The sequence below is a fragment of the Canis lupus genome, chromosome 6 (genome assembly GCF_011100685.1).
Source record: "Canis lupus familiaris isolate Mischka breed German Shepherd chromosome 6, alternate assembly UU_Cfam_GSD_1.0, whole genome shotgun sequence".
Classification (NCBI taxonomy): domain Eukaryota; kingdom Metazoa; phylum Chordata; class Mammalia; order Carnivora; family Canidae; genus Canis; species Canis lupus.
This window is the reverse complement of record NC_049227.1, coordinates 57,375,815-57,388,883: the sequence shown is the minus strand read 5'-3', so window position 1 is coordinate 57,388,883 and position 13,069 is coordinate 57,375,815. Positions and strand designations below refer to the sequence as shown.

The 13,069-nt window shown below is 36.8% G+C and overlaps 1 protein-coding gene across 1 annotated transcript in view; it reads left to right on the top strand.

The window, feature by feature from the left end:
- Window positions 1–13,069, top strand: part of EPHX4 (epoxide hydrolase 4) — a 38,529-nt gene that overhangs the window by 12,086 nt on the left and 13,374 nt on the right. The window contains exons 3-6 of the mRNA XM_038541387.1: window positions 331–488; window positions 2,217–2,345; window positions 6,090–6,193; window positions 12,411–12,559. Of these exons, the coding sequence (XP_038397315.1) occupies window positions 331–488; window positions 2,217–2,345; window positions 6,090–6,193; window positions 12,411–12,559 (540 nt within the window). The remainder of the gene's footprint in view (window positions 1–330; window positions 489–2,216; window positions 2,346–6,089; window positions 6,194–12,410; window positions 12,560–13,069) is intronic.

Genomic DNA, 13,069 nt, shown 5'->3' with positions numbered 1-13,069 from the left:
AAGAAAGAAAGAAAAGAAAAGAAAAGCCTACAAGATTAATTTCTCAAGTACATACAAAAGTATATTGGTTTTAGTATCAGATGTTTTGTAGTTTCTGTAGATACTGGCCCTTTGTTACACGCCACTGGAGCTGGTAAAAAACATTACAATAAATTTTTATAAAGAATGTCAGTGCTCCCTTTTGAAATACATCCCTTACTCTGGCTCACACACAGCTATATAACCTTTCTCAAAATAGATAGTTTCTTACAGTTGCCCACTTAGAAAAGCTGTAATGTTACTCTTTGGATTCGCTACTGTGGTCTTTTTAATGTTTCTTATTTCCTGCAGGTATTCTTGGCGTCACCAACTGAGGGAATTTAAAAGTGAATATCGAGTTGTAGCCCTTGATCTGAGAGGCTATGGAGAAACGGATGCTCCCATTCATCGAGAGAATTATAAATTGGACTGTCTAATTACAGATATAAAGGATATTTTAGACTCTTTAGGTAGGTCAGTTTTAAAGAAATAGTATTAATCCCTTTTAAGGAACTAACATTCAACAAATTGTGAATTGGTGACTTCATTTCTTGGAAGGAGGTGTTTTCCATTTACCTGAGCTGTTACTTGAATCCTGTCACCATGGTTTTGGGTATACCGCTGAAAATATTTACAGGGGAAGTAGAAAATAATACATCCAGAACGACTATTCAGTCCACTAGCCAAGAATGACTTTGAAAATTTGCCTTTAAAAGTATTTCTGATGTGTGAAATTTATTATTTTCAGAACTAATTATTGGAAATTTGATCCTTATATTCAGAAGATTCATTTCTTCAGAACCCACATCTAAATCATTTAAAAATGTTATAAGTTGCAGAAGCACTTGCACTATCTTTCTTATGTTGATCAGCTGGTGCTACAACATTATTGTGTAACAGACTTGCCAAACTCAGGGGCTTATAGCCATAGGCATTCATTCATTCACATGCTTATGGAGTATGCAGATCAAGTATGGGCTCGACCCCTGGGTCTTTGCCTCAGGTTACAGGTCCTGCTGGACTTCTCCCTCTGAGTTGGGCTGGAACCCAAGCTAAAAGGGAATAACTACCTAGTGATAGCTCTTCGTCTTCTGACAATGGCAGAAATGGCTAGATGATGAGGTCAGCTGCAGAAGTGTATTTCAAGTTTCTGCTTGCAGCACATTCATCAAAGCAAGTCATATGCCTGAGTCCAAAGTCAAGTTATACTCCCACCATATGACTGACCCAAGCAAACCACATGGCTAAGTCTAACATCAAAGGGGTAGCAAGGTATACTCCTTTTATGGCAGTGGGGAGAGCGGGGGAGTAAATATTTTTTAACAATAATTGAATCCACTGGGCAGCTTTGGTGGCCCAGCGGTTTAGCGCCGCCTTCAGCCCAGAGCCTGATTCTGGAGACCTGGGATCGAGTTCCACATCAGGCATCCTGCATGGAGCCTGCTTCTCCCTCTGCCTGTGTCTCTGCCTCTCTCTGTGTGTCTGTCATGAATAAATAAATAAAATCTAAAAAAAAATAATAATAATTGAATCCACCACATTGCTTTTGATTAAAACCCAGCTGCTACCATGGTACATTAATGGAGCTAATATAGTGAGAAACCCATGAAATCAAATTAAAGGCCTTTTCTACAGTAATCTGATGAGAGCAGAGATCAAGCCAATATTCTAAGAGGAGAAAAAGAAATGGATGAGGTCTGGGGGTGTCAATGCAGTGTTGTCATTTAGTCTGATTGCAATAAAATAGACTGAAAGACATTGATTTTCAGCAGCCATATTTTGTTCCTCTTTTGTGGTAATTCAGTCAGATTTGGCCTAAATTTGTCTTCATGCAATTTTCTAGGCAAATCAATAATATAATCTTGATTATGACTTAATTATGTGTAATCTTTACTCAGGTTCGTGGGACAAAAGCTGAGCTAGCTATTTCAGATTTGTAAAAAAATATATATATATAGATTTCTGGGAGAGATTTTGAATCTGTAGGTCTAGAATGGAGGTTGGACATCTAAATTTTCTAAAAAGCTATTTAGGTGATTCGGACATACAGGTTTTGGAAACACCAAACTCAGTATCTACATAAAATACATAATTAGAGTCAGATTATGGGAAAATTAGTTTCAGAGGTATACTCAGTTTATGTGATGTGATGATGCATCCACCTTCAATGACATCAACATTTTTTTTCTTCATTTCAGGGTATAGCAAATGTGTTCTTATTGGCCATGACTGGGGGGGAATGATTGCTTGGCTAATCGCCATCTGTTATCCCGAAATGGTGATGAAGCTTATTGTTATTAACTTCCCTCATCCAAATGTATTTACAGGTGAGTTTAAATTTTAATTAAAACATCTTTGCTAATGTGACAATTTGCTATGGTTACTGACACTTTGAATTAAAAACAGCAAAATTTAAATAACAGTATTTTTTAAATTAAAGACTAAAATATATTAGCAAATGACAATGTCAGATATTTTGGCTTTAAATATTCCATAAGAGTCTGAGAAATTGTAGCTTCATATTTGCTTGCTTAATTTTATTATTTTTTAAGAGAACATTTTACTGCTAACTTGGAGAGTGATAAAGGGGAAATATGCAGTAACATTACTTTGACAGTAATGAATTTTGACAACCTAGAAATAAATTCTCCTCTTGCCTGACTGCTTAGGCTATCAGGAATGACAGCATTCTTTAAAGCCATAGTTCTCAAATTTTGACTTTTAGGACTCCTTTAGACTCTTAAAAATTATTAAAGACCAAATGAGCTTTTGTTTACATAGGTCATATATAAACATATTTACTGTATTAGGAATTAAAAATGAGAAAACATTTAAATTATATATTAATTCATTTAAAATATAATAAATCCAATACCTGTTAACATGAATAACATTTAAATGAGATTTGGCTACATCTTCCAAACAAAAGTTTAGTGAGAAGTATGTCATTGTTTTACATTTTTGCGAACGTCTTTAATTTTTGACTTAATAGAAGACAGCTGGATTCTCAGATCTGCTTCTGCAGTCTGTTGCAATATGTTGTTTAAATTGAAGTGTATTAAGAAATCTGGCCTCACACAGATTTGTAATTGGAAAAGGGAGGAGTATTTTAATAGCCTTTTCAGATAACTGTGGATTTTCTTCTTTAATACTATACCAAACTCAAAAATTGGTGTTTCTTAAAGATTAGTAACAGTTTAGAATCTGATGTCATATTAATGAACTTTTTGTACTCTATTACATTAAAATCCATTAGTCTCCCTAGCACTTTGAATGGATTTTTTACCCATGCATGATTTTGCATCATCATGCATTGGAAGACCCTGTTTCATGGAGTTATGCAGATTATTCATAAGTTGACACATTTTATTATATCAAAGAATTACATTCATTAATATTGCCCCAGTTTCATCAAAAAGCTGAGTATTGCAAAGCTGTCACGCTCACAGTAGCAAATACACATCTTCAAAATTCTAATTTTCATTTGAAAGCTTGAATTTTGTCATTGGCAACAAATACTGTTGATTGTTTTCCCTCAAATGACAGGCTCACTTCGTTCATTTTCAAGAGATATCTGTCAAATACTTGAGTCTGGCTGATAATAGTTTGTTAGTCATCTTTTCAAGTAAAGATGGTATTCCATAAAAATGCAGCTAATTCAACTAATCAACTCAAAGAATTGCAGAAGTGCTGTTCCTGGAGACAACCACTGTACGTGGGTGTTCAACAGAATTGCTTTATATATACTTTCTGTTTCATCTCCATGTTCAAAAGATGTGTGTGCAAAGGTTGAAATTTATAAAATTAATAATTTTTGCTATTTTATCTAGGACATTCCTAAGTGAAACTGGCACCTAATTTTATGTATTTATGTATCTGTTTGCTGCAAATGTGTAGTGTGAAGAATACAATGCCTACTAGTATCGTTTAGTGTCACTACCTTGATTTGTGTTCAGTCAGCAATGGTTTTATCTTCCATTGCTTTTGTACCATGAGCACAAATGTCAACCAAAAAAGAAAAGCTAATAATGTCTTAGTATTGTAATGGAATAATTTTGACTGTCTGGATTGCTTAAAAGGGTCTAGTGGATCCCAACTTGTCCAAGTGGGCTGTACTTTGAGAACCTCTGCTGTAAAGGGAACTCTTAAAATCCTCAGAATGCTTAAAGACCAATGAACATTTTTATTTGGTTTTGACAAAAATGATAATCTAGTCCTCTTTAACTATCTTTGTCAGATTTTCTGAGTCTCAGGTACTGCTATGACCCACAGCAGCCCTCTAGGAAAGAAAAAATTCTATGTTGGGAACATGATACACAAAAGGAAGAAAGGGAACATGACTACATAAGTATTGTACATTATAAGTGTAGGAGTTTAATTTTATTTCTTTATTTTTTTAAAGATTTTATTTATTTGAGAGAGGGTGCGAGAGCACAACAGGGGGAGCAGCAGAGGGAGAAGAAGGAGAAGCAGGCTCCCCGCTGAACAGGGAGCCCAATACTGTGGCGCCCCATCCCAGGACCCTAAGATCATGACCTGAGCTGAAGGCAGATGCTTAACCAACTGAGCCATCCAGGTGCTCTGAGAGTTGAATTTTAGATATATATCTGTCCTATTTCTGTTGAGGTGATAGCATGGATGCTTAGAATTCAAATATTAAACTGAGATTCACTGTATTTTTCTGTTGCATTGGGTAGCAAAAATTGTGCTACATGCTTGTTCCATTGATTGGGATCCTTGAGTAAACGTTATTTTTATGATGTTGCTAAATGAATAAATTTCAATTGGTCATTTCAGCAAGAAGATTCTTGAAATATTTCTGGAATTGTTTTATCCAGAGTAGGTTCAACCCTAGTCAGATTAATATAAGATCTTCAACTAATATGCCTCTATTTTTTCCTTAATTATATTGATATCTCTTAATGCAGGGCTGAGTAAATTTTGTCCAGTGATGACTTTACAAAAAGTATAGCATAATGATATACCACTTACCTAAGAATTATAGTTCTAAAAATTCCAACTGTGTTAACACTAGCATGTTAGTTACAAAATTAGAAATAAGAAAAAAATAGCTCTCTAGCAAAGAAAATAAAAATATAGTGCACAAGAAACAAGTATGCACACTTAATATGTGTGATTACACTACTCTCCAGTTTAAAGCTTTAGTGTCTTCCCAAAACACTTAAAATCCATCTCCTCTGGCCCTCATTGACTGGGCTTCTGCTTTGCTCTCTGACTCATCTCATGCCACCTCTCCCTCATTCACTATACACCAGTCACACTGACGTTCTTTGTGCTTCTTAAATGTGCCAAGCCCAGGACCTACTTTCCTTTCCTGGATATTCTTCCTAGATATTTGCATAGCTGACTCCCTCTTACCATTTAAGACTCAGTCTACATATTACATCCCCACAGAAGCCTATTCTGATCAGTTCTGCTAAATAATAGTCCCTCCACAGCACCCAAGCATTACTCTCAATCAGATTACTTTGTTTTAATATTCTGTATGGTATTATTGCTATCTAAAATGATCTTTTAAAGTATTGATTATTTATTGTATAAGTTCCTTATTAATGGGAACCTCTTCTGTCTTATTGATTGCTAAACCCCTCACACACAGTACATATTCAAATATTCCTTGAATGTTTTCTAGATACATGAATGAACTAAAAGATACACTTTAGTGTCTGTTTGAGGCCAAATGAATAAGGTATTCAAATCTGCATGTAAACAACAGAAAATTACCTTGCCATATAACCCTAGGAAAAGTGTGAGGTCAATCATCATAACCTTGGAGAGAAAGCAGTGTTATTTGGGTTTCCTGTTCCTTAGTCAAGACTTCATAAAACGAGACTTTCTTTTCTATCTAAAGTGCTATACATTTTCTAAATACTTGAAATATCTATAACAAAATATAAGAACACAGAAATTGTCCCAAAGAGAAATATACACAAGGCTTACTTGTGGGTTCTTTCTCATCTCAGAGGTGAAATTGCCTTAAAAAGGAGTTCTTTCTATAGTAAGTAATTTATACTCCTTGGATAAGGTCTAACATGGCATTTTAATTTCAGAATATATTTTACGACACCCTGCCCAGCTGTTCAAATCCAGCCATTATTACTTCTTCCAAATACCATGGTTCCCAGAATTTATGTTCTCAATAAATGATTTCAAGGTAAGTCAAATATTGTGATGGGTGTTAACTAGATTTATTGTGGTGATCATTTTGCATTGTATACAAATATTGTTATCATCATGTATACCAGAAACATGTTATATGTCATTTATATCTTATATGTCAACTATACCTCAATAAAACTGAAAAACTGGAGCCCACGAAGATGACAAAATTAGGAAGTTAAAACTAAAATATAGACAGATGCACTTAAAAAAATAAATAAAAGAGAAAAAGAAAGTTGGCTTATGTTATTTGATTTGTTTAAAATAATCATTAATTGATTATTGTTATATGCTGTCCACTGTTAGGCATTTCCTCCTATGCAAGAAAAAAGGTAAGTCAAGTGAATAATGTATTAAAGTTCATCATACAGAAATAAAAATAGGCAAATGCTAAAATTTAATACATGTTTCTAAGACCTCATATATAGGCTTGTTATTAGGCTCATATTAGGCTTGTTATTTTTGTAGGCCCTGTATATTTGAGTGCCTGGTTATTGTTCAATTTTTTGTGAGAGCCTGTACCCCTACAGGCATACCTCTTTTCAGAGAACATTCCATGGGGAGACAAGGGAATATGAATGCCAGGTGAGAGTTTGACACAGCAGAAGTGGAGGACTGTGGGTGTAAACAAAACCCTGAAACAAAGTAAGTGCAGGAATTGGTGTACACGCACAACCAGGAGTCATGTGTTGTATCTATTTCTTAAAAGCTTATCGACTGCTTCTTGTATACCTAATATGGTATTAGATATTTAGGGAGGTTTTAAAAAAGCAATATTATTTTACCTACAAATACTTTTTTGTATATTTTTTATTGGAGTTCAATTTGCCAACATATAGTATAACACCCAGTGCTCATCCCGTCAAGTGCTCCCCTCAGTGACCATCACCCAGTCACCCCATCCCCCCGCCCACCTCCCCTTCCACTACCCCTTGTTCGTTTCCCAGAGTTAGGAGTCTTTCATGTTCTGTCACCCTCACTGCTATTTCCCACTCATTTTCTCTCCTTTCCTCTTTAATCCCCTTCACTAATTTTTATATTCCCTGAATGAATAAAGCCATATAAAGTTTGCCCTTCTTTGATTGACTTACTTCACTCAGCATAATACCCTCCAGTTCTATTCACATTGAAGCTCATGGTGGGTATTTGTCATTTCTAATGGCTGAGTAATATTCCATTGTATACATAGACCACATCTTCTTTATCCATTCATTGTTCGATGGACACCGAGGCTCCTTCCACAGTTTGGCTACTGTGGACATTGCTGCTAGAAACATCGGGGTGCAGGTGTTTCAGTTTTTCACTGCATCTCTATCTTTTGGGTAAATCCCCAGCAGTGCAATTGCTGGGTCGTAGGGCAGGTCTATTTTTAACTCTTTGAGGAACCTCCACACAGTTTTCCAGAGTGGCTGTACCAGTTCACATTCCCACCAACAGTGCAAGAGGGTTCCCTTTTCTCCACATCCTCTCCAACATTTGTTGTTTAATTTTAATCTTGTTAATTTTCACCATTCTCACTGGGGTGAGGTGGTAGCTCATTGTGGTTTTGATTTGTATTTTCCTGATGGCGAGTGATGTGGAGCATTTTCTCATGTGCTTGTTGGCCATGTCTATGTCTTCTTCAGTAAAATTTCTGTTCATGTCTTTTGCCCATTTCATGATTGGGTTGTTTGTTTCTTTGCTGTTGAGTTTTATAAGTTCTTTATAGATCTTGGATACTAGCCCTTTATCTGATATGTCATTTGCAAATATCTTCTCCCATTCTGTAGGTTGTCTTTTAGTTTTATTGACTGTTTCTTTTGCTGTGCAGGAAGCTTTTTATCTGGATGAAGTCCCAATAGTTCATTTTTGCTTTTGTTTCCCTTGCCTTCATAGATGTATCTTGCAAGAAGTTGTTGTGGCCAAGTTCAAAAAGGGTGTTGCCTGTGTTCTCCTCTAGGATTTTGATGGATTCTTGTCTCACATTTTAGATCTTTCATCCATTTTGAGTTTATCTTTGTGTATGGTGTAAGATAATGGTCTAGTTTCATTCTTCTGCACTTGGCTATCCAATTTTCCCAGCACCATTTATTGAAGAGACTGACCTTTTTCCAGTGGATAGTCTTTCCTGCTTTGTTGAAAATGAGTTGACCATAGAGTTGAGGGCCCATTTCTGGGTTCTCTATTCTGTTCCATTGATCTATGTGTCTGTTTTGTGCCAGTACCAGACTGTCTTGATGATCACAGCTTTGTAGTACAACTTGAAATCTGGCATTGTGATGTCCCTGGCTCTGGTTTTCTTTTTCAATATTCTCCTGGCTATACGGGGTCTTTTGTGATTCCACACAAATCTTTAAGATTATTTGTTCCAACTCTCTGAAGAAAGTCCATGGTATTTTGATAAGGATTGCATTAAATGTGTAAATTGTCCTGGGTAGCGTTGACATTTTCACAATATTGATTCTTCCAATCCATGAGCATGGAATATTTTTCCATCTCTTTGTATCTTTCTCAATTTCTTTCAGAAGTGTTCTGTAGTTTTTAGGGTATAGATCTTTACCTCTTTGGTTAGGTTTATTTCTAGGTATCTTATGCTTTTGGGTGCAATTGTAAATTGGATTGATCCCTTAATTTCACTTTCTTCAGTATCATTGTTAGTGTATAGAAATGCCACTTATTTCTGGGCATTGATTTTGTATCCTGCCACACTGCTGAATTGCTGTATGAGTTCTAGCAATCTTGGGGTGGAGTCTTTTGGGACCTACAAATACTTTTGCATAAATCTCTGATAGTTAAGGACTTTTTAAATGATTTTATTTACTTATTCATGAGAGACACACAGAGAGAGGCAGAGACATAAGCAGAGGGAGAAGCAGGCTCCCTGTGGGGAGCCCAATATGGGATTTGATCCCAGGACCCCGGGATTACCTGAACCAAAGGCAGATGCTCAACCACTGAGCCACACAGGTGCCCCAGCTTTTTTAAAAACATAACTCCAGGGATCCCTGGGTGGCGCAGCGGTTTAGCCCCTGGCTTTGGCCCAGGGCGTGATCCTGGAGACCCCGGATTGTATCCCACATCGGGCTCCCGGTGCATGGAACCTGCTTCTCCCTCTGCCTATGTCTCTGCCTCTCTCTCTATCTCTGTGTGTGACTATCATAAATAAATAAAAACATTAAAAAATAAAATAAAATAAAAACATAACTCCAGTACCACTATCAAACCTAACAAAGTGAATAATTACTCCTTACGATCATTTAATTCCCGTTCAAATTTCCCTATTGACTGTCTCAACTGTCTTTGCACACTTTGAATCAGGAACCAAACAAGGTCCACACACTGCATGTGATTGTTATGGTTTTTTTTTTTCAGTCTATAACAGTTCCTTTGTTAACACCATTTTTTTATTGAAGAAATTTGGTCATTTGTCCTGAGGAATGATCCACATTTTAGATTTGGCTAACTCCTTCATTATGGTGTTATTTAACTTGTTTTGCTAACCTTTGTTTTTCCTACTTCATGGATGTTATTAATCTAGAGGCTTAGTTAGACTGATTTTTAATTTGGCAAGAATACTTGTAGGTGGTGCTGTGTATTTTCTAATGAATCACATCAGGGAACCACATAAAGTCTAGTTCTCTCAGTTTTACTGAACAGGGGGCTCATGAATTGTCAGCCTATCTAAATTTCCTAACAACTTGTCACCAAATAATTTTAGCATACCTTGATCATCACTGCCTAGGTCCATTATTTCATTAGGATTTTCAGAATGGTGATTTCCTAATTCTATCATTTCCCCCTACTTTTATTAACTGGAATTCTTCCTTTTATTAACTGAAATTGTCCAATCTACTGTTTGGTTATTCTGAAATACAGTTCACACAAGAATGGCAGGATAAACACTTCATTCTTTACCTTTTTTTAAAAATTTTTATTTATTTATTTATGATAGTCACACAGAGAGAGAGAGAGAGAGGCAGAGACACAGGCAGAGGGAGAAGCAGGCTCCATGCACCGGGAGCCCAATGCGGGACTCGATCCCCGGTCACCGGGAGCCCGATGCGGGACTCGATCCCGGGTCTCCAGGATCACGCCCTGGGCCAAAGGCAGGCGCTAAACCGCTGCGCCACCCAGGGATCCCCATTCTTTACCTTTATAAACAACTTCCAGAATAATGATTTGATGCCCTAGAAATCTCTGATGATAACCAATGAAGTATTTTTTCCATATTACTATGAGCTCATGAGTTTTATTTTATTTTATTTTTAAATTTTTATTTATTTATGATAGTCACACAGAGAGCAAGAGAGAGAGGCAGAGACATAGGCAGAGGGAGAAGCAGGCTCCATGCACCGGGAGCCCGACGTGGGATTCGATCCCGGGTCTCCAGGATCGCGCCCTGGGCCAAAGGCAGGCGCTAAACCGCTGCGCCACCCAGGGTTCCCGAGCTCATGAGTTTTAAATATATATTTGATGTGTATCAATCAATTACAGTCGTTGTCTTTGATGCTAAGATTGTCTCACATTAGGCAAGTGGAAACTCCTTCAGGTTGGATCCTGTGTCCTTTTGACATAAATCTTCAGTCATTGATAGCTTGCCTCTTTAACTTCCTAGGTTCATCTTTTATTTCCTGCCACAAGTTTGGAATTAGTTATTTATTGAAGGAACTTTGGCTTCTATTAGTAGGAATTGTATTTAGAAACCACAGTCTGGGTGTCAAGGTGATCATTGTTACTGGGTTTTTATTGCTTCTAGATCTTTCCATTGGACAGCAACTGTACATACATATTTTTTAAAGTGAAAAAAGTAATGAGTTCTTATTCATATTTCCAAAGCAAAACTAAGACTACAAAGGTTTACTTAACTTTTATATTTTGTAAAAAACATTTATGTGGTGCTAGTCAAAACTCTAAAACAAGGTAAAGAGATGTCTTACTTAGTTCTCTGTTTCCTGTTTCTCTGGCTCCATCCTATTTCCTCCTTCTCCATAAGGAAACCACTTTGGTTGTTTTTGTTTCATTTTCTTTACTGTTCCTTTTTTTTTTTTAATATAAGCATATGTATATTTGTCTACTCCTTCTTATGTAAAAGATAACATACTACAAATACTATTTTCCACCCTTTCTTTTTTTCCCTCCTCTTAAAAATATGACTTGGGGATTGGCCACTCCATAGCATGTAATCATCTCCATCTTCTCTTGCAGTATTCAGAACACATACCAACCCCCCACTGATGGATATTTTTTGTTTCCAGTCTTTTGCTATTACAAATAATGTTTCAATTAGTCACTCCTTGCATAAATCATTTCATAGTTTTACAGGTGTGTTTTGGGGTTAAGGGATCTGCATTTTACTTTTTAAAGATTATTTATTTTAGAAAGAGAGGGCGAGCAGGGGGAGGGACAGGGGGAGAAGAAAAATCCTTAAGCAGATCCCCTCTAAACGTGGAGCCAGATGATGGGGCTCATCCCGGGACCCTGAGATCATGATCTAAGCTGAAACCAAGAGACTGATGATGCTTTACCAACTGAACCACCCAGCCTCCCCAAGAGATTTTCATTTTAAAGAAGAATTCCAATGATTCTGATGCAGGTGATTTAGATCTACGTTTTGAGAAATGCTGGTATAGAGCAATGTTTTTCAAATCGTACGTGAGGAGCCATTGGTGGGTCATGAAATCCGTTTAGTGGCTTGCAATTTAATTTTTTTAAATAAAGTAGAACAAAAGTGAATTGAAAATATCACTATACACAGTAATAAGAGTAAGGGATATTTCTTTAAACTTTTGTTTCGGAAACATATGTGTGGGAGTATGACTGGATCATGATATAAAAGGTGTTTGTTACTCTGGATTGTGGTCAAAAAAAATTCAAACAATTGTGAGGGGAGGAGAGTAGATAGTTTGTCAGTAAACAGATAAACTACTTTAGTTAGAATATTAGGGAAGACTTTAGGGTGGTGATAGTGTCTTAGCTTAGCCTTGTGGAACGTGAATAGGTACCAAGAAGACAGGTTGCTCTTCATAAGGGTGATGTGTCCATGGGGGATTAGAAGGGAAGCTCTCAAAAGTAAAGCCAGGAAAGTAAAATGTGTCTCACGTGTCCGTATATAGTGAGGTATTCTATCTGAAGAGGAGTTTTCACTGACACGGACCATTATTCTCTTTCAAAACTCAAAGGTTTAGTCCATTGTTAGGTAACTAAAAAGTTTTAATTCTTTTCATTTAAATTAGGCTTTGAAACATCTGTTTACCAGTCAAAGGACTGGCATTGGAAGAAAAGGATGTCGATTAACAACAGAAGATCTTGAAGCTTATATTTATGTCTTCTCCCAGCCTGGAGCATTAAGTGGCCCAATTAACCATTACCGAAATATCTTCAGGTCAGTATAATTTCTTTTTAGAAATGAATGAGTAAAATATTCATTCCCTGTAGAGCCAATATTTTATTTTTATTTTTTCCAAGTTTTATTTAAATTCCAGCTAGTTAACATACAGTGCAGTATTAGATTCAGGTGTAGAATTTAGTGATTCATCAATTACATGCGACACCTGGGGCTCATCACAAATGCCCTCCCTAATACCCATCACCTGTTTAACCCATCTCCCCACCAACCTCCCCTCTAGTAACCCTCAGTTCTCTATAGTAAGAGTCTGATTCTTGGTTTGCATTGCTTTTTTCCCCCCTTTGCATTCATTTGAAATTTCTTTTAAAACTAGATCCGTAGGGCATCTGGGTGACTCAGTGGTTGAGCATCTGCCTTTGGCTCAGGTCGTGATCCCAGGGTCCTGGGATGGAGTCCCACATTGGGCTTCCCACAGGGAGCCTGTGTCTCCCTCTGCCTATGCCTGGGTCTCTCATGAATAATAAACAAAATCTTAAAAAAAAAAAA